This window comes from Patella vulgata, chromosome 5 (assembly GCF_932274485.2).
Source record: "Patella vulgata chromosome 5, xgPatVulg1.2, whole genome shotgun sequence".
NCBI classification, from domain to species: Eukaryota; Metazoa; Mollusca; class Gastropoda; family Patellidae; genus Patella; species Patella vulgata.
This window is the reverse complement of record NC_065883.2, coordinates 26,404,570-26,429,901: the sequence shown is the minus strand read 5'-3', so window position 1 is coordinate 26,429,901 and position 25,332 is coordinate 26,404,570. Positions and strand designations below refer to the sequence as shown.

General features: G+C 34.4%; 2 protein-coding genes and 1 long non-coding RNA gene across 5 annotated transcripts in view; 2 read left to right on the top strand and 1 right to left on the bottom strand.

The window, feature by feature from the left end:
• Positions 1-164: 164 nt before the first annotated feature.
• LOC126821841 (polyribonucleotide nucleotidyltransferase 1, mitochondrial) lies at positions 165-17,928 on the bottom strand. Of its 3 annotated transcripts, XM_050550353.2 has the most exons (24): positions 17,781-17,928; positions 16,025-16,085; positions 15,613-15,687; positions 14,677-14,782; positions 14,262-14,311; positions 13,968-14,031; positions 12,607-12,654; positions 12,359-12,472; positions 11,732-11,918; positions 11,264-11,315; positions 10,640-10,794; positions 9,762-9,864; positions 9,274-9,344; positions 8,835-8,871; positions 8,531-8,597; positions 7,880-7,969; positions 7,226-7,389; positions 6,536-6,607; positions 5,840-5,903; positions 5,621-5,704; positions 4,752-4,942; positions 3,574-3,629; positions 2,723-2,801; positions 165-1,769 (listed from the first exon to the last, which is right to left on the bottom strand). In XM_050550353.2, exons 1-24 carry the CDS (start codon positions 17,921-17,923, stop codon positions 1,614-1,616), a joined length of 2,289 nt encoding a protein of 762 aa, XP_050406310.2. In that variant the 5' UTR covers positions 17,924-17,928; the 3' UTR covers positions 165-1,613. The 3 variants fall into 3 exon arrangements, with proteins under 3 accessions (XP_050406310.2, XP_050406311.1, XP_050406312.2); XM_050550354.2 differs by lacking the exons at positions 13,968-14,031; positions 14,262-14,311; positions 14,677-14,782; ... (1 more) ...; positions 16,025-16,085; positions 17,781-17,928 and having other exon boundaries at positions 12,363-12,472; positions 12,607-12,616; XM_050550355.2 differs by lacking the exons at positions 165-1,769; positions 2,723-2,801; positions 3,574-3,629; ... (10 more) ...; positions 10,640-10,794; positions 11,264-11,315 and having other exon boundaries at positions 11,790-11,918; positions 12,363-12,472.
• A 50-nt stretch (positions 17,929-17,978) lies between these two features.
• LOC130012999 (uncharacterized) lies at positions 17,979-23,195 on the top strand. The gene is made up of 6 exons (XR_008788273.1): positions 17,979-18,061; positions 19,445-19,577; positions 20,083-20,200; positions 20,672-20,787; positions 22,705-22,777; positions 23,109-23,195. It is a non-coding gene; the product is annotated as an uncharacterized LOC130012999 (long non-coding RNA).
• Positions 23,196-24,221: 1,026 nt separating this feature from the next.
• The window catches only part of LOC126821835 (kinetochore-associated protein 1), a 39,521-nt gene continuing 38,410 nt past the window's right edge, over positions 24,222-25,332 (top strand). Inside the window, exons 1-2 of the mRNA XM_050550341.2 lie at positions 24,222-24,339; positions 24,619-24,706. Coding sequence (XP_050406298.2) covers positions 24,253-24,339; positions 24,619-24,706 — 175 coding nt within the window. The 5' untranslated portion in view covers positions 24,222-24,252. The remainder of the gene's footprint in view (positions 24,340-24,618; positions 24,707-25,332) is intronic.

The following is a 25,332-nucleotide window of genomic DNA, read 5'->3' as shown; positions in this document are numbered from 1 at the left end:
TACAATGAGATTTGTTAAAAAAGTTTCTTTTCCAATTTTAGGCCACACAAAATAAATGTCTTGTTTCTCGGGCAACTGACAGCTGAAACTGTAGGGAGGGAGGGCGGTTTCTTTTTTTTTTTACTCATTGATGGTGCAAAATAAAATTTGGCTATTGCTGAAAATTGTTGGGGCGGGAGGGCGGTCTTTCTTTTTTTTTTTTTTTAAATGAGAAAGTCATTACTTGTTTACGTTTTTGCTTTCCGTTATATTCAACTTTATTGTACATACTTAAAACATAAACCCAAAATCAAGTCTACTAAAACACTGAGACTGAACACTGACTGAAAGGAAAATAATTTTCCATATTTAATTCACATAATTGAAATTGGTTTAAAATAAAATTCCATACGACTATGTAATAGCCCTCCATAAAGACAACAATATTTTTAAAAACTAAGCCTCTTTCACCAGGTGTATCAAAAATAATAATCATGGTAAACAGTATTTAAAACTAAATCTAGTATCGCCGGTTTATTTATAATTATTTACCGAATTCCAACCAATGCATGTCACACCGTGTCATCGGTATTGGAGATTGCCGGAAATACTGTTTCTTGGGATATTCGGTGTGTTTCTCAGGATATTCGGTGTTCTATCCGGTGTTTATATTGAATGACTATTTAAATCTAACTAACAACTGGTCAGTAAAACCATCAAATCGGTAATCCAATTATTATTTTCCGGATTATCGAAACTACCGTAAATGTGCTAATAATGACCCAGATTCTAAGGTATGCATTATGACGACTATCGTCATCGTATCGTATTCTTAGCTATAATTAATTAACCTGTTCTACGGTTCATTATTTTATCAATAGGATTTTCCAAACAAGGACCGATTACGATCGAATGATTGAAATATTGTCGCCAATGACTTTTAACACGAATCAAATTCTAGTTTATCAGGGGAGGTAATTAATATCACGTGATACAAAATGGAGGTTCTTTCGATATCAATAAAAAAGGCAAATCTGCCAAACTTCGCCATTGTTCGGATAAAAAAGACAGCATGTTCATCTGAATCAGTTTTAATACATTTGAATAGATATACATGTATGGCGGATGTAGGTACATGCGGGATATTTTTTTTACGACTTGCTTGTCGATGTGCGGGCGGGCGTTACATATTTATTTTTTTTCATCAAGACTAATAAATAGACTGCACGCGCAACCAATTTTGCGTGCGGGCGGTGCCCGAGAAACAAGTTATTTTATTTGTGTTGCCTTAGAGAATTGTTCAACTACAAAAGGTATTTTTTTTCAACACAGTACCATTTGTTCCATTTAATTGTAATCTAGATTTTAAGCGGTAATCATAGATATTCAGGTTCTTTTCTCCATAAATTTTAAGGTTTTTTTTCCTTGGCACAAAAACCTGTCACAATAGACTAGTACCATACTGAACACACAGACAACCATATTTTGATTCATATCCAAGAATTATATATTTGGTATATTCAGTCAAATCTTGTTTAACCGACACTGTACAATTTCTGTAGTTATCGATTTTAACAACAGCCAAATTGAGCTGTTTTCAACTTTGAGTTACTCTGATTTTACTATATATCAATTCAGCCCTTAGGAGCTAAGTTTTTCATGATAGATGTTGGGATGGAGTGTAAGACTTTCCGAGAAATCCGTATCTTTCCATTTGTAGGATCTCGTCCAAAATATTTGACCTGTATTTCTTGTCCCACTTCGAAACCAAGGACACTTGGGTGATTAATCTGCATTTTAAAAAAAAGTCATAATTTCATAATAAGTTGACTTTTTTTTTATTGTTTGCTAGAATCAGGATATACAAAATTTATAATAAATTATGAAATTTAAATGAAGTAAATTCGTTCATTTTTATCTAAAATGCGTCCACCCTTATTGCTACACTATTTGAATCCAGCTAAACCACCACCCCTGCCAACTCTTCGAGGATTCTTTCACAAGCACACTAGACTTTCATGCCATCTGAATGACTAGACACTGTTCATTGCCAGGCCCTCCGTCCTGCACCATTTACAGGGATAAACCTTGCTAAAAAAAATCCTGAGATACTTTCTCAGTAAATACCGGGATCCAATCCGAGACTTCTGGTTTGTGAGCGAGCCCCTTACTCACTGAGCAACAGATGGATATGCAACAAACAATCATGTTTTGAGTTGAATACAGTAAGTTTTAGAATATCTTCTTTAAGCGGAATTTAGCAATTGGCACATGTAATAAGCACAGAAACATAATATGGAGCACAATTACTATTTAAATTAAAGTGACGTTTCATTGAGGGTTCTCTCAACAATAAACATGTATTATGCAAGGGCTAAATCTACCTATTGCGAGTCTTTCTTTATGCCTGAAATGTTATCTAAATTATTAATTAGACATTAATCAACTTATCCAGACCATAATTTAATTCTTGATGCCATCGCTAGCCTGCGAAATTTACTGGATTTTAATACATTTTGTGATGTATGATTTTCAGCATATTCTCTTTACGTTGATTATTTTATTTAACTATTATAGCAAGAACTGTCAGCTCTTTATCTAATCTCCCACAATGCCCCTTTAATGAAGCAAGTAATAATGTTAAGAGAACCCTCAACGAAACATCATTTTAATTAAAATAGTAATTGTGTTCCATATTTGTGTGTTATAAAATAAGTTGTAGAATGTGTACTATATGACAAACCTTTCTTTGATCTAACTGTGAATTATGTAAATATACTGGCTGTAGATTGGGATGAAGTTGAACCATTAAACCAGTTTCTCTACAAAAATACATCATGAAATTTATTTCAAATGTAGTGAATGATAGGAATAGTGTTTACAAGTAATTGTGGAATGGCAAGTGATGTGAAATGACATGGGGTTTATCAATGTCCAACTTGGCTAATAAAGACGAGCATATGTCATACAGTGAGCTATGAGGGAAATTTTGCCCGGACGGTTGCACCACGGGCTACTGGTAAAGGATCTTTTAAGTGCACGGCAATGTGTCCGTTGTCCCTTGCCAGGCTCTCTGTCCTGCACCACTGACAAATGGGAAGCACACTGGAAAATCGTGATATACTATCTCAGCCAACTCCATTGTTGAACATCTGATCTCCGGGTTACTGAGCCAATGTGTTACTCACTGAGCCACCAGCAAATGATGTGAACAAACAGTCACTTTAAATGTTGGTATACTAAATATGAGTAAGTATCTATACTTTGAAGGCAATGAACTTTCTGTATATTGATGGAACAAATTCTAAAAGATTAAATTCTTGTTTCCTGATGATTAAAGGGGAAGTTAGGGTTGTTTGATAATCTGTTTTTTATTTTTTTATTTTTTGGGGCTTGTCGACAAAACACACAATCGATTATGTCTCAACTCTCAACATATATAGAATTAATCTAAGGACTTAAAACAAAGTGTCATCCTACAATATAAAATAAACCTATAAAATACAATAAAAGAGAAACTTTAGACCCAGTAAGGACCTTTACTTTAAGCTTGTCTTTAGTAAATATAGATGATACAACATAAAGAGTATATACCTTATTTCTGTTATAGTACCGGTATAAATAGCACCAAATTCTAATTCTGGTTCTCTCTAAATAAATAAACAAAATCAATTATATATATAATTTTGACATCAAAGCATCTATGATACTTTTGGACATTTAAAAATAGAAAAGAAACAAACCAGTTCTAATAGCTAAACTGAAAGATAAATATACATTCATGCCACCTATCAAATGAAATGAAATGAAATGGGGTTTAACGTCCTACTGTTCTGCTCCAAACTGGGCTAATGAAGACGGGCATACGCCATACAGTGTGCTATGAGGGAAATTTTGCCCGGACACGGCACTACAACCTACTCATATATCGAATTCCAACTGTCAGGGATCTTTTAAGTGCACGCCAATGTGTACGTGGGATCTCTTTTTTTTTTTGTCACATGCAAACGACTAGACATCTGTCCTAGTCAGGCCCTCCGTCCTGCATCACTGACAAGGGGGAACCACGCTGGAAAATCTGGATGATCTTCCTCGTCCAATGCAGGGATCGAACACCCGACCTCCAGGTTAGCAAGCCAGCGTCTTACCCACAGTGATCCCCGCCACCTATCAAATTACATCCACTCTTAGTTAGTATTAACATAGGCCATACTCAGTTATCAGTCTGGAACATCCCGAATTGATAAAATTGCCATTAAGGGAGACAGAATTCAGTCCTGTCATACTTCTGTGTTAGCATGAATAGAATCGTGACATAATTAAACAAATGTTTCAACTGTCAAGTTTAGTTGAGGTATTTTCTTATTTGATCGATGCATGTGCTGCATCCCGAAATTCCCTTTTTCAATTGATTCCATTCTTTATGACGTTGCGAGAATTTGATTCTGGCACATTTAATTGTGTATCCCAGAGTGAACTGGATGGTTGGCCTAAATGTCAAAATCTTTCGATGAGTTGCTTTGTAGGGATGAAAGCTTCTGTCGAATGAAATAAACAATAAAGATGGAAATAGTCAACATTTTTAAACTTTGTTCCAATCTAATAGACAGTGATTTAATAACCCGAGAAAACATTTATCTAATTGAACTCAGTGTACTGAAGACATGAAATTGATCAAAGCAAAAAAGTTGTCCACAACTTCTTAGAAACTCCTTTACAACGAAACAGTAGCCTAAGTAATAGATTTGCATTACAAAATAAAAATTCCTTACATCATCTTTCAAAAATTCTTCTATCATTTCTTTCGCTTCTGCCATAGCTTCATTATTGGGAGCATAGATTTGAAAATTTGATTCGTCTATAGTTGTAACTTGTACTCCTGTGTCATTGGTTAACTTTCGTAAGTTGTATCCACCAATTCCAATAAATCGAGATCGCTTGGCAATTGGAATATTCAGCTTTTCTGTAAATAATAATTCTAATATGTTAACAGACAGGAATTCAGAAATAAAATCATACCTACCTATATAAGCTTATTGAAGATGTAAAGATCATCACCACACAGCAGTGATGAAATTTCAAAATTTTTCTTGTCGGACATTTTTACCGAAAATAAAGGGGCATAACTCTTATCGTTATTTAAGCAGGCAGTTTCAAACCACAATTAAAAATTCACGTGTCAACAAAATATTCAAATTCGTACGTAATATGAAAAATAGGTGCGCCTCGTTATTTTTCATATTTAATTCCCGTCAGTATTCAAATTTATGTCAGTAATATTCCTACAAAATTATGAGTTGTCGTAATACGACCCATACTTTTGTTCAAATTCACCTCCAAAATTACCATACTTTTTTTCAAATTCACTTCCACAATTATCGTATTTTTCAGGGTATAAGTTGGTACTTTTTTCAGCAGAAGTCCGGCATTCGTCTTATACTCTGTTTTGATTTCTATATGGATGGCACACAATCACAAGGAAAACTAAAAATAGGGAAAACTATAGCTACTGACTCAGTGACTGCTTCTTAAAACTTCCGAGCAGAATTTGAATGTAAAAGAATTGTGAATCATCGCCACACAGATGAGCAAAACTTAAAATTTTAAGAATTTGAAAGTCGAAAAAAAAAAAATTAACTACCTGTAACAGGTCCCCACTCTTTTCTTTCACTTCTACTTCTAGGTATAGTATTATTCATTATTCCGATAATATAACTCTTTGCTTCTATTTAAATATAAACATAATAGTCATTATTTCACTTTTAGCTTTTATTATAAATATATTCCTCTTTATTTTCTACATTGTGGTGGTACATTAATGAAATATTAAATTTAGTATTGTAATTATTGTCATACTAACCTATTGCCTGTAGGACGGCTTCTACCACTATTTTTAATGGTAACCCTGAGAGCTTAATGTCCGCCTGTGGAAACAAAACAAATATATATAAACATAAATCTGGGTATGGAAATATTCAGATATCCAATACCAATCTTCCACTAGAAAAACAAAGAATTCTTAAACTTAAAATCGGATTGTATTAATCAGATGGACAATTCAATGCATTTCAAGTCAACTTGAAACATTATTAACAATTAAACAACATTGTACATGTCTCAAGTTAAGCCCATATTCGGCCAATGCTACACTGACCAGTCACAGAAGAATGATCCATCTTTTTTGACGAACTGTAAAAATAAGGGTGAAATTTAAAGAGGAAAAGCGTTTGTCAAGGCTAACCCCTACATAAATCTCCACAGTGTATGGGGTTTTGCCGTAACACTGGTTTTTGATTTGATCTTTGGCCACCAATTACACTCAGAACATGGGACAATCCAAAGATGTCCATACTGCATTTCATTTTTATTAAAAATCAATAAAATACTGCATGACATCAACAGATTAGTTTTATGTTCTCCGAGTCATTACCAAAAAATTCTAATTTGAAGGTTGTAGATGTTGAAAATTAGAGATGTCATGAGCATATAAAACGTGGAAGGTAATATTGATGTTCCATCTTTGATGTGTATAAATTAAAGAAATAATATAACATACCTGAATAGCTGTAATACCCTTTCTTGTTCCTGCTAGTTTAAAATCCATATCCCCCATATAATCTTCAATACCCTGTCAATAAAAATACTGTTGAGACCTATATCACTCACTTTCACAAGATTTCATAAATTGGAAGATAAATAACTTTGTGATATACCCCTGTGATACAAGTTGGAAAAGTTTTGAATTTTGATAGGGGTTTTCTTTAGGATATTATGAAATGAAATGGGGTTTAACGTCCTACTGTTCTGCTCCTAACCTGGGCTAATGAAGACGGGCATACGCCATACAGTGTGCTATGAGGGAAATTTTGCCCGAGCAGCGGCGCTACGGCCTACTCTTATATCAAATTCCAACTGCCAAGGGATCTTTTACGTGCACGCCATTTGTACACGGGACCTCCGTTTTCCGTCCCATTCGAACCACTAGACAGCTGTCCTTGTCAGGCCCTCCGTCCTGCATCACTGACAAGGGGAAACAACGCCGGAAAATCGGGATGAACTTTCTCGGCCAATGCAGGGATCGAACACCCGACCTCCAGGCTAGCGAGCCAGCGTCTTACCCACTTAGCCATGTGATCCCCTAGGATATTATGATCAAACCCTGCTGTAGAGTGGTCACAAATGTGGCTGTATAAAAATATGAAACCAGGTTTGTGATTGATTTATGCAAATTTCTAACAAAATTTACCAGTAAATCTGTTAATATTTTATAATCTTGTATTTCATTGGGGTTCTCAGGCGAAGGTCGTGTCACCAGACCTATGGCTACACCAGCTGCTGTTTCACTAACTGGTACCCCAGCATCCATTAATGCTAAACTACCACCACACACAGACGCCATTGATGATGAACCTTCAATATAGATATAAGATATAATGGTCCATTAATTTATTCCTTTTAACGGAACATATGAATAGTAACTGCAGTAACACCTATTCCTCAATAAATTATAACTCTGCTAATTTATATCCCTAATTGTGAAATGAAGGATCTTGGTGAGGAAACTTGGACTTAAATCTAGTAACTGCAGTATCACCTATTCCTCAATAAATTATAACTCTGCCAATTTATATCCCTAATTGTGAAATGGAGGAACTTGGTGAGGAAACTTGCACTTAAATCTAGAACTTCTTAATACTTATTTTCATACCTCAGACCTAAAAGTAATGAAGTTTTTCATCTGCTCAAGTTTGTTATTTTAAGAAATCTTTAGCAGTACGAGGAAACCAGAGGTCTCAGAGAAAAGCCACCAAGTTAGGTTGGCACCACACTTCATTCAATTAACAATCTAGAGATCTACAACACAACAAGCAGACGACAGAAATTACATAATAATACAAACCATTTGATTCTAACACTTCTGATGTTAGTCTAATTGTAAAGGGATAATTGGTTGGAATAATTGGTCTTAATCCTTTTTCAGCCAAAGCACCTGCAAACACAAAATTATTCAATTTGAACTTGGGAGCATACAGAATACAATTCAATGGGTTACAATTACTGCTGGACACTTCGACTATGATTCTCTGGTCTCAAGTTCAAATACAAAATGAAATGAAATGGGGTCTAATGTCCTACTGTTCTGCTCCGACTAGGCTAATAAAGACAGGCATACACCATACAGTGTGTTATGAGGGAAATTTTGCCCGAACAGCAGCGCTACGGCCTACTCTTATATCAAATTCCAATTGCCAATGTGTACATGGGACCTCGGTTTTCCATCTCATCCAAATGACTAAACAGTTGTCCTTGTCAGGCCCTCCATCCTACACCACTGACAAGGGGAAACCATACTGGAAAAAAGTTCAAATACAATTAGAGCCCCAGAGAGGGTCTGACAAGAGCAGTCTATCAAATCGCCAACATAAGTAACCTGTCATAGGATTTTTAGAGTTTCTGTGCTCCAGGAATTAATGCATCCCTTAAAACAGTTAAAAAAATAGACTTCTCAAAAGATGCCATTTTTTCAATGCTACATAATATTATAATTTACCATGACCAATTTCTCTTCTACCCACTCCTCCTGGTTTTCCAGTTTCATTAGTAGCATAAGGTGGAAACTAAAAAAAGAAAAACCAACGAAATAAACATGAAATAAATATAAATTTGGGAAGTGAAAGCCAATAGCCAAAATGTCTTAAAACCCTGCCAGACCTTATATCAGATAGCATGAGTAAGATAAACAAACCAATTTCTCAACAAATATTTTAATTTGTTTTTTTAATGATTTACATAAAAAGAAATGGTGGTTAACATTTCAATATAACAAAGTTATTATCATATTAAAAAATCTTTACCTCATAATGTAGCATGAAGTTTTTCTCTTTTAAATCCCTGAAACACAATAAAACAGATTCTACTTATGCAAATATATGTTTTAAAATTTGACATCATAGCGAAAATGCAAATGACGCTATGGCCTACTCTTATGTCAAATTTCAACTGCCAGGGGATCTTATACGTGCACGCCAATATGTACACAAGACCTTTTTTTGTCCCATATGAACGACGGGACAGCTTTCCTTGTCAGGCCCTCCATCCTGCACCACTGACAAGGGGAAACCATGCTGGAAAATCCTGATGAACTTTCTCTGTTAACACCGGGAAAGAACCCACGTCCTCCAGGCTAGCGAGCCAGCAACTCACACACTTGGCCACCGTGGCTCCAGATAACAATGCAGTATAGAAGTCAGAAGAAAAGAAATTTGAGTTAAAATTGAAAGAGAATATAAATACCCTGTTAAAATGGACATTGGGTCTAATCTTAAAGCCGACTGTAAACTATCTAAAGTCACGGTACAAAGAACCTACAAAAGATAATCAAATTCATAAAAAAATCTGAACAATTAAATGCAATTTTAAAATATGACAGAATAAAAGTCTATGACCATACCCAACAGAATTTATTGTCCAAGTATTATTGAAATCAATGTGTTATGATTGACCTGACCATAATGCATACAGATGTTTTATTATTAAAGGCATATTCTTGTCAGCGTACATGTATCTGGGTCATTAAAATTATTTTTGATTAAAGTGTGAAAAATGAAAACAGAATTATAGACTGCACATGACCAGTAGGCTAAGACATCCTAACATCTTTGTGTTACAGAGTTCACATTATGCTGAATGAAGAGAGAGAGAAATGGGGTTTAACGTCGGGACTAATGCTGCATAAAAAATAGCCTGATTTTTAATACTTTTTTATAATAATTATAAAATACCTGAGTTTGACCACGTTGAAATAAAGCTGAACCATGTAATGTCTTAAACATATCAACACTACATTTTATATCACGAAGATTTGTTAAACCACGACCATCACATCTACAATATAGACACATAATAATTATATATTCACTACAAAGGTACTAGTGAAAAAATACTAATTTTTAAAATGATTTGGTGGTGGAGGTGGTCTAGAAAACTTTGATTCTATTTGTAAAGATGCTCTTGAAAATTGTTCTGCATATTTGGGATCAGAATGTTTGAGCGGGATTAAGAAATAATATGTGTATTTTATTGGGAGGGAGGTCTATAAAATGCGCATTTCAGATTATCAACACCCATCAACTAATTTCTAATGACAATATATATATTCTTATTATATAGACTTTCCTTTTTATTACCAGCAAATATCCCAGTAAGTTTAACTATTTCTTTTAAGCCGTACAAAATAAATATTCTGGTTTTCAAACATTCCTTACCAAAATCTGATGTGGGAGGGAGATTTTTATTTTTGTGTTTTTATTTTGTCCCAGCTAAATAACTTCTCATAAACATCATATTTCAAGGCATTACATTTATCTTATTATGTTGTTTATAGGTATGTATTATGTATGATTATTCAGTATCATTTATGAATGCCAATAACATTATCAGGGTTGTGTACTTGATAAATGAGCCTATGCCACATTTCTGGTTTCATTCAAATTCTTTATAGAGTTATTTTCTGTAATCAGGGGAAAAGATTTACATGCGATAATTAATGAGATTATTTTTATCTATTAAAATTTTTAAAAAGGGTCATGCGGTCATTTTTAAGGGGTGCAGGATTATCTGATAACCAGATTATTTTTCTTTTATGGAATTATCAACTTACCTTTTTTCATTATCTAGAATTAATGTACGGAATACATCTTTAACAACGGCATCATAACAATCAGCTATTTTATAACTCTCTGTATCTGGATAACTTTCTTTAAACATCTCTTTCATATCACTTTTAATATCAAATAATGCACGGTCTCGAGATATCTGAAACAGTTAATATATTCAATAAATAATAAATTTAGGTTTAACATCTTACTTTTATGCTCTGATCATATTGATGAAGATGGGTATACGCCATGCTGTGTGAAATAAAGGAAATTTTGACTGGACTGCGGGGCTAGAGCCTACTCTTATTTCAATTCCAAATGCCAGCTATGGGATGTCTATTGTGCTGCCAATAATTTACACATGACCTCGATTTTTTCTTTGTATTCGAAGTACCAAACCATTAGCCACTCTTTCCTTGTTAGCTACTCGGCCAAAAGTGATGAAAAATACATCATTATTAGTGCAAAACAAGAGGTTAGATGGCTATGACAAAAACTGAACAAGTCACCCTTGGACCAATAAGCGGGACAATTTGTTTTCCAAGAATTGTTATAATAGTGAGCCAGAAATATATAATTTATAAAGAACACAATGTATATAACTGTATTACTCAGTTAGAACTTACTTTATCATGTGTAACATCCTCTAAAACTTCTTTAATTCTAGTTTCTGCTACACTGAAAAATATCATATAAGAATTATAGAAGTAAAATGAAATGGGGCTTAACGTCCTACTGTTCTGTCTCGACTGGGCAAATGAAGACAGGTACGGTACTGCCAAGGGGGAACCATGCAGGAAAATCCTGATGAACTTTCTAGGTCAACACAGGGATTGAACACGGTACCTCCAGGTTATCGAGCCAACATCTTACTCACTGAGCCACCATGGCTCCCAAAAATTATAGAAGTCAAGTTTATCATTGAAGCAGGTATTTATATTTGAAAACGAATTGTAATAAATTTACTGTCGTTCTATCCTTCTAAATGTATCAAGAACATTCTATCTCTCTGAAAGAATATTTCTCCTGGTCTCTATCATTTTAGCATTAGTTTTCAACTTTCAAAATATCTATTGCATATAGATTCTATTAACCTTTTTACTGCCTCTGATATTTCTTGATCACAGCCTGCTGCAGGTATAAATTCGCGTTTAGGTTGACCATATATTTTTTGTAAATTTTGTATTTCTCTGATAATATTCTGTGTTTCTTTTACTCCTTCTTTTATAGCCTTGAGAAAATCTTGCTGTAAAATATTTTCTGCTGAACCTTCTAACATCACTGCATAGATATAGAAATGCATACATTTTTAAAATCTAATTAGATTTGTAAGAAATGTAGAGGAATTTACATAATAATCAATACCAAAAAGTCTGGTATACATGTTTTAAGATTGATTTGCTTAAAGAGGTATTCTGACAGAAACATCAATGCAGATTGGCAACGATAAGTTGCCAGGCAACAAATACACACCCACAGCAGCTTAGTTGTTTGAGCTGTCCAAAAGGCTAAATCTTTATCTGTTGGCATATGAAAACAAAATTTTCGATGACTTGATTTGACGTATGACAATCTATTTTATTGTGGATTTTGAGAAGTAGTGTAGGCCTACATGTAAAGCTCATGAACCAGACTTCGCTCATAGCAGGCCATTGACTTAATTTTCTATAATAAAGTAAGTAGAGGATTATTGTGAATATGATATCAGCTATATGACTTACCTACTTTTTTCTTGTCCGATCCTGTTATAATGAGGTTTAATGTACTAAGAGCTAACTGTCTTCTAGTAGGATTAATGACAACTTCATCATCTATATATCCTACTCTAACAGCACCTATATATAATGATACGATTAAACAATAATACAGGGATAGGCACAGACCACAAACTAGCAAAACTCAATGCAAATTCATTTAAAATATTCTACTCAGTTATCATAGTCTTTTAGTAAATATGAGTAAATCTTACCAACTGGGCCATTCCATGGTATATCTGACAGTGATAATGCTGCTGAAGCTGAAAGAAAACCAAAAAAAACACATTGTATATTCTTCCAATAGATTTACAATGTATAACACAACTGCTAAATTCTCATTGGAGTGTATGACTTCACCAATCCATATCACACATTTTTAAGACAAAATCTAGTTTTCAGAGCTTAAACCACGCTAAAATGTAATCAAATTAACTATTTAACATTTAATTAAGAAAATAATATCAAAATATCAATGGTAGACAGTCTCCTGACATCATCAATAGATGTTACACAACATGTATAGGGGACACTGGTTTGCTTCTGCAGAAATGGCTGACTGAATCATGAGAAATATTCAATTCATTAGATCTTTGTAAATACCAAATGAAATTGAACCATTTTTAGACTGATATTCCTTTAATATAGAGAGTAAACTTTTACAATATTGTAGTTTGCTAGCGCTGCAAAATCAGTAAAATGATGATGTGTGGCTTTAAAGGACAATATTGGTGCCAGTCATTAACACATATGTGATAGAACTGGTTAAACACGTTCCAAATATTATTTTATCACAGAGATCATTGCTACGATAGAGGCATAATAAATGCTTCAACAATTGGAAATGACGAACACAAAAGGAAAACACGAGTTATCCCTCTATATAACTGACTGAAGTGACGAGGAGTGATAACAGATACATGGGCGAATTTCTGCTCACTAATAATTCCTTCGAAGACCAAAAGTTGTTATATGAGACTGTAAGAGTATATCTGACAATTCAAAAAAGTAATTCAATGTCATTAGATAAGAGAACACGAATAAAATAGAAACAGTCTGTAAATTCACGCATGTTTATTCATGGTAATGCACAGACTTTTTCTATTTTTCTTTCATGTTCTCTTATCTAGTGACAGTCAATTTTTTTCATGAATTTTCAGATATCCTTTCACAGTCTCACACAACAACTTTTGGTCTTCGAAGGAATTATTAATGGGCAGAAATTCGCCCATGTACCTGTTATCACCCGTCACTTCAATCATTTATATAGAGGGATAACTCGTGTTTTCCTTTTGCGTTTGTCACTTCCGATTGTTGAAAATTTGATTCCACATATATCATAGCAATGATCTCTGTGATAAAATAATATTTGGAACGTGTTTAACAAGTTCTATCACATATATGATAATGACTGGCACCAATATTGTCCTTTAAATAATGCAAATTTGAATTTTTCAGCAACAGAGAGTAGAAGTCATACCATTATTAAGTCAGTCAACCATACAGATTACTATACAGCTCTTTAACTTAATCAACAAAATTAAATGTTAATATACAAACAGAACGATGGAGTTACCTGCATTTATACTTAAAACATCGGGATCATTTACACCATCTACGGCCAATAAATTACATATTAACTGAAAAAAAAATTGTAATATGACATAACATCATTTAAATCTTCATGATCATCAGTTAGAAGTTAATTCACATATTGTTTCTGTCCCTTGAATTAGATATATTCTCTGCTGCCTGTAATTTACAAATGGCACTAGGCCTTAAACTTAAATTTATTACTTTGGCACCATTTAATTTACTCTAAATGAATATCCATAATCTAATAAATATCCACAAGTAAATAAGCATTTACCTGTGTTTCATAAAAATAACCTTTAGGAAATAACGGTCTTAAAGATCTATCTGAAATAATATCATATGTGGTATACAGACTTGGGTCACACCAATTAAAATTTTAAACCTGAATTTCAATTAAATCCTTTAAAATGGATACTCTTTGACTAAATAAATATATAAATGACATGAAGAAGATATGACTAAAGTTAATTTTATGCTTATAGAATAATATTTAAGAATTATAATTCAACTAAAATGCATATTATTCATATGCATATTATTAATAATAATAAATTTCACACTTGAGAAAGAAGGTTAAAATTATTGTGTATTTTCAAATAAAAGAAAACTTAAACATTGATGGTATTTTTCTATGTTTTAATACAAACTAATTCAGGAATGATATTGGTGATGTAGGCGTACAAATGTACCTATTACTCTTCCAGTTAATATTTCTTTTTCTGATGCACCAAGTTCTCTACGGATATAGTTTGTAGGTATTCTACCTCCAGCTGCAGCTTTCTGTCTATAATCAACCTTCAATAAAATCAACACAAAATATATCTTGACAGGTAACTTATTTAGATATAACTATCCTTGAAAACCAGGCTATATATCCCTGGAAATTTTATAGCAAATTCTACATGTGTTTTATTTGATAAAGATAAAATATATATATTTATAAACCTTGGAATAAATCACTGTCATCTCTGCCTGTTCTACTTGAGTATCATTTGACCTTTATGAAAAGGTGTAATGCAAGATTGTACAGGTGTAGCTCTGTTTTTTGTCCCACCCAAAAAGACTAGCTATACTGTCATTGTATGCAAATTAGGCATTGAATCAATCTGATAAAAATACAGATCTATATTTTGTTTCGGATTTTTTTATACTTTCGATGGCCTGCACTACATGAAGATCTGACAAGTTGTATTTGAAAGTCGTGTCAGGGGTCGTACGAGCAGCTTTTGACCCTATGAAGTCAGACATTGATTAATCAATCAGCGTTGACGGTTCTAGTGGTTTACCCACAGTTCTATGCATGGCCCACCAAAAAGTCGCCATAACAGACCGTTTCATTGGCTTATCCCTCACTTCAATCAAAACACCGGTAATATAACAACTCTTCCAGATCCTAGTGTAGTAAAAACAAGTAAAACGAAATTTTGAACTATAAAAAACTTTGGATATAGGAATCAAAGGTTCATGGGAATATTATTATTAATATTTTTAAATTTGTGAATGGCATAATATATTGTTCATTTATCATGCTTCAAATGTATAATGACAGACGTATACCTTACTTTTAACGGTAACTTATAAATCAGAAGTCAAAAATTAATTAAATCTTATCATGACATACTTACTGTTAAAGGAAGAAATGAAGCTGGTGTGGTTTTTGTTTTACTTACAGCAGTAACCAATACTGAAGTGTTTCCAAGCTAAAATAATAAAAATGGTTATCATTACCAATTAATAAATTATAATCATTTTCTACAAATAAAACCAATCTTTTCTTCTGGCTTGACTACATGTATGTAACACTCAATCATTTTCATCTATACATGTAAAATTACACGTCATTTCACAAAATAAATCAACTTTGTACTTTACTTCAGGTAATATACATGTTTTTTTGCAGGAAAGCAAAAATAATTTAGTATTTGTTCGCTTGTCTGTTATAATAGTTACTACTATATTTCATTTCAACTGACAGAATAATGTACTTTTTAACTAAAACACTTGAACTTTCATATGTTAAATAAACTAAAAACATACTTCAACTACAGCTGCTCCATCTGAAAATCTTGCCAGTTTTCCTGTACTGATCTTCAATGAACTAAAAATAAATAAATATATGTTTAGTGCTAAAATAAAAGTAGGTAAAATAGACAATTGAGTGTAATCCTAGTAAAATTTACATGAACTTTTTTAAACAAAAGACATGACAATAGCTGCTTACAAAGCACTAAAAAACCAACAATATAAACCTGCAGAGAAGACAAACTACATAGACATATAGACAATGCATGGAATAAACAACAAATATCAAATCAATATATGGATCCGGAGGGGGGGGGGGCAGCCGCAAGCGTCAGTTGTGCTGCACAATCCCGGGCCTAAAAAAAATCAAAAAAATCTTATCTTGTACGTCAATGGTGAATGTACCCATACATTTTCTAAAGCCCTGGGTAATCCACTTTGATTGTTAAACCTTGGTTCTTGGACAGTTTATTAAATCAGAATTTGACAAATAAAACGACATTTGATACCGAAAATCTTGTCTTCAAATGATCATGCATGTCCCTGTCTTTATTCCAACTGTCTGTAATATGATATTTTAATGTATTGGACATTAAATTTGTAATAAACAACAAGTAGTGAAATGAAATGAATAACGTCCTACTGTTCTGCTCGGAATGGGCTAATGAAGACAGGCTGTTAAACTTGTCATGACATCTTTTACAGTTAGTTAAAGTAGCTAATTAAGTCTCTAACTCGGTATCATCCAAAGTCTTCGACATTAAAAACACGATTTATTTGTCAATTTAAATCAACACTGATGTTGTGATCTTACCGGGAAAAGATGGACTTCTGATATCAAATATTTAAGACAAAATAAACATTTTACCTTTGGTACATGAATCGTGTACCATAATGTGTTTCAGTGCCATTTGTAACAAGGGACTCAAAGAACAAGGCTAGACATATTCCATGAGTCATGTCAAACGGTGACGCCATGTTTTTATTTTAAGAGCATGCGCAATAAATACTATCAGTGTAGAATAACCAGACTCTTGTAAAAATAGAAACCATTGAATGTAAATCAGTTTATATACATTCATATTACATTTTCATATGCGTTTCGACCCATTTGTGTCAATTTCTAGGTCCCAAATATTAGCGATTTAGCTCCTTTATACACCTGCTAATTAACGACTACTGTATGTTTTTGAATTGCAAAATTCTGTTTGAAAATAGTGTTGAATTATTATAAATTTGTGTCAGATGTGGCGAGAAATGATGCCTTTTGCCTTGGCAAACCAAAAAGAATTACTGTACACAGAAAAATATATTAGAAGGTACTTGTAAGGACTTCAAAATAGTCTTCTTAGAACAGAGTGGGGATAGAGAGGTATTTTCATTAATTCCATATTGCAGCCAGCTTAATAAGGACGGACAATAACGATATTGGTAATGACTTTTTTTCGTCCTGAAGTGAAGCTGAGGCCCTTCAAAAGACTCAAGTCAAGAGAACTCTGTGAAGTGCTTAGGCTACGACTTCAGTACAGTCAGTGGTTAATACTGGTTATAAAAATATTCCACAAAACGCAAAGGGCAAAAGAGTGAATTGCTTGTGGAACGTGTATAGTAAAATAAAATAACCAAAGAGAAAGTAAGTACATCTTTAAATATTAAAAGAATATATAAATGTACAGCTGATGTCAAAATGTCCAAAGTGAAGGAAGGGGAGGTAACTTCAATTTGTTTTTACATATTGCCAGTAAATATCAATAAAAACAAGAACATATACCTTTGACCAACTTTGACATTTGTTTCAGTAGATTTTGCGTCTCGCCATGGATTGCTTACATATCTTCTTATGACGTTTAATCTGTACTTAATCCTAGATAAAGGTGTTCCACAAACTTTACAAAGGCATTTTATGGACATCATGGGCGCAGACATATTGGATTTATGACCAACGCAATTCCACGTTTTATCTCATGGTAAGCGAGATCTGTCAATGTTGGCGGAAAATTTCAATTAGGCTTTTGACATGTGAAATAAGAACAGTAAACACATATTAACGATGTAAGTATCAGCGAGCAAAATTCGTATGTAACGGTACAGTTTGCTTCACAAAATGCTTGTCCAGAACCAGGACACGTTTACAACACAATAAACACATTAAATGGTGAAGGGAGTCTGAATTTTGTAGTGATAGTTTATTTAGGCTATTTTTACTTTATTTTTTATGACTGACTGGGTGTCAGTGTCAAAACTATCAAAATGTGGTTGGAGGGTAGGGTTACCCATTCGTCCCAGTTTTACCGGGACAGCCCCGGTTTGAAGGGTCTTTTCTGTCGTCCCGTCCCCTTGCCTCTCACATGCCTAAATGTCTCGGTTTTTACATTAGGTGTTTTTCAATTGAAAATAATAACACAAGTCAAAACACATAATATTAATAAACTATCATCAAAGTCACACTAACAGTGATTAATAATTGTACGGTATACTGCGTTTGCTACAAACAATCGTGCTTCATCATCTAAATATAGTTCAGTGCATAATACAGGCCTAAAACAGGAATTACAATGCACACGTATTGTCGTGAGATCTTGGGTATAATTTTTTTTTACAAGTTGATAAATCAATATAATGCCCGTCAATGGTCCATTCAACAACATATATGTTTAGTGTAACTACCATCACAAAATGACGGAAAACGCATCTTTCAGCTTCTACAAATGAACAAAATTCTCTATTAAATTTGCGCCTCCGAACGGTGCTCAATAATGTTGCGCCCTATGAACGCTGATTAAAGTCACGCCCTTCGGGCACTCCTTGCTCATTTTTGCTCTTGTCCAGTCAGAATAACAAATGTCTCTTTTTCTTCAATGAATAATCTGGTAACCCTATTGGAGGGGCAAAGTGAGCGCCAAAGCCACAACCCCCTGGAGAATTTTGGAATATAGACTGCCAGAAATGCAGTCCAGCAGTATTTCAGGCACAGGTTGTCGAGATAAATAGAACTGACCAAATACCCCTTGTAACCTAATCACTAGTTTATCTCATATCTGACCAGAGAGGTCAGTGCCAACTGAACGGACTTGCGCCGTAGGCTCGAGCCTCAGTGGGTGGTCTGGGGGGGATTCCGCTGAAAATTTTGAAAAGCAGACTGTTTGAAATGCAGCCTGGCAGTATTTCAGGCATTGATCATAGATCTTGAGATTCATGTAAATAGAGCTGACCATATACTGCTTGCTGCCAAATCACTAGCTTATCCGACCAGAAAGTGTGACTTGAACAGAGTGAATGAATATTATCGCTATGTTGAACCTGTACCCATGCAGCTATCCAGTTCTAGGCCCTGGTGATTTTCTATGGTTGCAGTTGGCATGCCATGAAATAATACATAAAAGTATTGTGAAACATAGCCAGGTACATGTTTTAATACATAAAATTATTTTACAGAAAAATGAGTGGTTGGATTTGTGTTAATACTGATTTTGATGGAGATGAAACTGCTCATTTTGGACCAAGGAAAGAGACCGGTACCTCCCTGTATCAAGTTGATACTCTTGCAACAATATCTTCCCAAGAAAAGGTACTAACTCTTTCTGTTAATGAATTAATGAATATTATTTTTTAAAGTAGTCCTGTAACCACATGTAGAGATGGGTAAGATGGCTGAATGGCTTAATGTGTGCAGTTTAGATTATAAGGTCTGTCATTGAGTCAAGTGGCGTGGTTTCGAATCACCGCTTGTATGTGACAAGAAGTAGGGTTGTCTATCCAACCTCGTGGGTTTTCTCCAGGTGCCTTATGTCCAGACTTAATTATTTAAATCCTGAAATGGCCTAGTTTGTGTCGATTGGACGTTTAACCACATTTCTCTCTCTCTTATTCAGTGGGGAGAATTAGGGCATACTACATCATATGTAAGCTTACATGTATCAGGTACATGGATGTTGAGTATCATAGTACTGGTACTAAAAATACTGACAGAACACTATATTATTTTCAATGACAGAATCTGCTTTAATGAAAAATTTACCACGTTAAATGCCTAAAAGTTTCAACTAAAAAATTTTTTTTTACTGATTTTTTAGAATCGAACAAAGCAGCTCAAAGTAGTGTCATCAGTTTTGGGAGATTTTGGATGTTTGGCTATTTGTAAAGACCTATCCATATTCAAAGATTTCCAGTTTGCTTTCACGTTAAGTTTTGGTAAATAATGATTTCTATTTAATATTGCTCACCTAATTATTACAAATCAAAGCATTGACCTTGATTGAGTATACTTTAAAGAGCACATCAAGTGACCCCAAAAAATATTCTGTACTTGTTGCCAATGGTTGGTTATATCTACTTTATGGCATCTTCACTCAGTCGCAAATATAGACCTCCCGTAAAAACGACTTTGCCAATTATCAAAAACACTCTTTATTCGCTCAGACGCCAGTGATGTTACAGTGAACGTATGCACTGTATTGGGTATGGTGGCCTGTTACACTCTTTAATTGTAGAAAATGAGGCACTGATCATGATATTGCCCAGTTTACAAGCTTTATATTTACATTGTTCAAAGCTTTGATGGTTAATTTTTACAGCTGTTGCAGTTGAGTGTTTGAGATTTGATCTTTATTTTATTGAAATTTATTATGAAAATGTATATATTACTATTATATTTATTTTAAGATGATGCTGTTGATGCTGTGGGTTGGAGTCCAGATGGTAGATTATTGGTTGTAGGAACTAAAGATGGCAAAATATATCTGGTAGAAACAGAAACCTATCAAATATTGTTTACTTTCGTAAGTACATTGTGAAATTGATATATACTATTCAAAAAAAGTAGGGGATATTTGATTTTTAAGTGTTATTAAAGTCACCTAATGAAACTGACGAAGAAACAAATGACAAAATGAAATGAAGTTCACATTCATCGATTTATTCCAAATGGTCGTTAGACTAAGTAAGGCACAGACTGACCATTATAAGGGTAAAATGATACCCGGGGTCAAACAGCAAAGTTACCACAGCATCACAACCAAGTCAGTAACGGGTAAATCCTCCTCTGTTTGCCAAACAAGCATTGATCCGACGTGGCATACTCCTAATGAGACGTCTAAGGTCATTTTGGTCCAGATTGTCCCATTCCTGTTGCAACACAGCAGCAAGTTCTTGGACATTGGCAGGACGTTGTTGACGTTGACGTAACCTCTGTCCAAGCATGTCCCAGACATGCTCGATGGGGGAGAGGTCGGGACCCAGTGCTGGCCAAGGTAATGTGGTGATGTTCTGTTGTTGGAGTTAACCTGTAACGATCCTGGCCCTGTGACATCTTGCGTTGTCATCCTGGAAGATGAAACGGCGGCCATGACGTCGTGCGAACGGCACAACATGGACTGCCAAGATGTTGTCCCGGTAGTACTGGCCTGTAACACGCCCTGCAACAACATGTAAAGCCGTTCTTCCAGCAACAGTGATGCCTCCCCACACCATAACAGAACCACCCCCAAATCGATCATGTCTGATGACGTTAATTTCTTGGAAGCGCTCGTTTCGACGACGCCACACCCTCCTACGTCTGTCCAAAAAATCAACAGTGAACCTTGACTCATCTGAAAACATCACATTGCTCCAGCGTCGATTATCCCAGTGTTGACGATCCCTACACCAACGACATCTTGCCTGAATGTGATGATCTCTCAAACAAGGGATCACGCGAGGACGTCGGGCGCGAAGGGGACCCCTATGCAGTCGATTCCGAATCGTCTGGCCACTCACTCTCACACCAGTGTCTGTTTGAAGACGAGCGCTGATCTGATTTGCTGTGATGACACGATTTCTCAAGGCCAAGGTACGGATAAATCGATCCTGGGCTTGAGTTGTCGCCCTTGGTCGACCTGAGCGTGGTCTGTCCTGTACAGATTGTGTATCACGGTATCTGGACCATAGCCTGCTTATGACAGACTGAGAAACATTCATCGTCCGCGCCACAACCGCCTGTGTTGTGCCGATCTGTAGCATGCCAAGGGCACGTAACCTTTCTTTTTGGGTAAGCCGACGCATATCAAAATTTGTTTTCTGGTCACTAAAACAATTAAACTGATGTTTCCACCCTGGAATTCAATGCCACAATGACTGTAACATTCAAAGTCAGAGTCGTGCAAATCTTGGGTTGGACCCCCATGATGATCCCAAGCATCACCTGCATTCCATGCGGTAGCTATTGGTGCGTTTGGGCGTCACATGTAACTGGAAATGTTTCTTCTGTTAGGTTCTATAGTGACTTTTTTCGTAGTCATTTGCATATTTTAGTATTATGCCCCCAAAATCAAATATCCCCTACTTTTTTTGAATAGTATAGATGTCCTTACATTGATTGCATGGAGCACAATATATTTTCTGTTGGTTCTACTGATTAAATGTTGATATTTGTTGATAACTTGAGAATATTTATTATTGTAATCCATATCCTAATTTAAGTTCTCCATAATATATGATGATACATAATATTAATGATTTCAAATGGTAGTTTGTAAAATTAATAGAATTGATTGGCATAGAGTTAGAAACCTTAAATATTGTGATCTGTTTATTGTAAATGTACCACTATGTGCCAGATCTCTCTGTTTCCATACTGTAGCTAGAAATTATTATCGATATGGAAAGTGCTGTTGACTTAGTTAAAGTACATTTAGTTATTTTCCTTTACTACTTTGTAGGCAGTATTTCCAGAAGCTAGTATAACTAATGGAGCAGCCTTTAGACGAATATTGTTTCAAGAAAAACACAATGGTAGATACATTACAATTTATGACATGTAAACAGAATGCATTAAATGTAACCTCTTGGATGCATTAATTCAATTTGCATTCCTGTTCTCTAACCTAGATAAAATGCGGCAGTGGTATTACCAAACATAACACCCATCAAAACGTTACAATAATTAAGAGAGATTAATAATTAGATGGCAGGCTAATCAAATTCGTTGATTACATAATAATAATGTCACATTAATTTCAATACGTATTTATTATGTGGACCCTCTTCAGGTTGCATTGATGTCACAAATCATTAATTTCTTGTATGAATAATTATTCGGTATGAATAATTTTTCTCTTTATAGAAGAACTTGTATGTGATGTGTTTTTTCTATCAACGGATGGTTTGGTTTGTATTATGAAGAGTTTAGATCTTTCTATATTTACAGAAGGTATGGATATTAGTCATGTTTTTTTAATAGGGTTGAGAAGATCCTTGGACCACGGTTTATGGATGGTCTAGATTTCGGACTGGAACTTTTTTTTTTAATGATGATATTCGTCTAGACCAACCATAAATCTTGGTTGGTATTTCTATTGCAGCAACTGCCCGCACTAATATTATCTTGCTCAGACTATTCATTATATGTAGAGAGCCACAGTGGCTAAGTGGGTAAGACACTGGATCGCTAGTCTGGAGGTCACGTATTTGATCCCTGCATTGGCCGAGAAATTCATCAATATTTTCCAACGTGGATTCTCCTTGTCAGTGGTGCAGGACGGAGGGCCTGATAAGGACAGCTGTCTAGTCGTTAGGATGGTATGAAAAACCGAGGTCCCGCGTATACATGACATGCATGCAAAAGATTCATTGGCAGTTGGAATTCTATATAAAAGTAGGCCATAGTGCCGCTGCCAGGGGAAAATTTCCCTCATAGCACACTGTATGGCGTATGTTCGTCTTCATTAGCCCAGTATAGTAGTAGGATGTTAAACCTCATTTCATGCCATTTCATTTATATGTAGAATACATGAAGTAAATGTCTGTGTTGAATAGTGCATTTAGAAATGTACCATGTGGTGATGTTCTGTTTTTATTTTCATATTATTATTTTTGTTTTGATTTTACTAAGGCTGCACAAAAAAAATATTCTGGTACTCGGATGCTGCATCATCAAAAATGGGTCGCTTCACTATTGACAATCACGAATGGCACTGGATAATCAACTGTTAATTTTTTATTTGACAATGAAGAGAGCAAGTTTCCTGTCCATCTGCCTTATTTTACAATCATAATGCCTTCTCCTGTGCACTCTTATCTAAATATTAAATTATAATAATTTTGTGTTTCTTAAAAATGAAAAAAAATAGCCAAATTTTGAAAAAGTAAGAACAAAAACTGTCCTTCCACATCAGAATTATTTGAGAACCATCATATTTTTTTGGTGTGGCCTAATATATCTATATTTGACAGGACCAGAAAATCTGGGTGCACTTCTAAAAAATCAGATGAAATTAGAGAGGATAGAAACAAATAAATATCATACAATATCTACAACAGAGATTATATCTTATAAACATCACTTTTATACTTTTGTAAGTATGATGCAGTTTTAAATATCAATCGATTACACAAAATGTTCTGTAAACTAAACAGTTCCTCTCTTTTTCTATCCTGTTTCTTTCGTGGTAGAGAAATGCTGTAATGCTCATTGAATGTCAAAACATTTTGCAATGGACTGAAACAACTTGTGAAACTAATAAGATTATGAGACAGTCTATATTACTTTGTTAAAATTTGATCAGGATTTGTTTCATGACCATAGATCATAAGGCTGTGGTAGTGAAGCATTTTCTGAATCTTTTGTTTTACAGGGTAAAGGAGATTGTATTATCTGTAAATGGTCGTTTGAAGGAGATGAGGTTAGATTAATTAATGAAGAAGGCAATATTTATGGAGATGGTATGTTTTCTAAAAAAATAAACAATATCCGTTTTCAAGGTTTATCTAATTTTCAAATAACAATGCAAAACTTTGGTCAAAAATAAAAATGTTGATTCCATTGAAATTTTTATGTCTATAAATGCCAGTGTTGAGATTAAAGCAATTTTGAGTTCGACTGTAGGCACAGTAAGGGAAAATTTAACTTAAAATTAGTAAACATGCAAATGTGTTATCTTGAAAAACAAAAAAATGATATTGAATAGAGCTCGCTCTATCACCATTTTAAGCAACACATCAGATTAACTCTACTTTATTTTGTCCTAAATCAAAGAGGTTTAGCACCCTTTAAAGAGCCATTATCACTTTTACTATGAAAATACATATTAATTTTGAATGCTATGAAATGATATTCATTTTAAGTTTAGACATATGTACCTGTAGGTTAATATCAAATATCAAAGTGTTGGCCTATATCTGCACAACACATACCTAATACTTTTTGAATACTACTGATAAATCTACAACTTGGTGAATTGAAACTTAAAACATCTTTATCTCAGCAATTGATTGATGGTCTCCAATATTTTATACAGTCTAATTTGAACATCCTGATTTAATGGTACAGTCAATCATGTCAATGATAT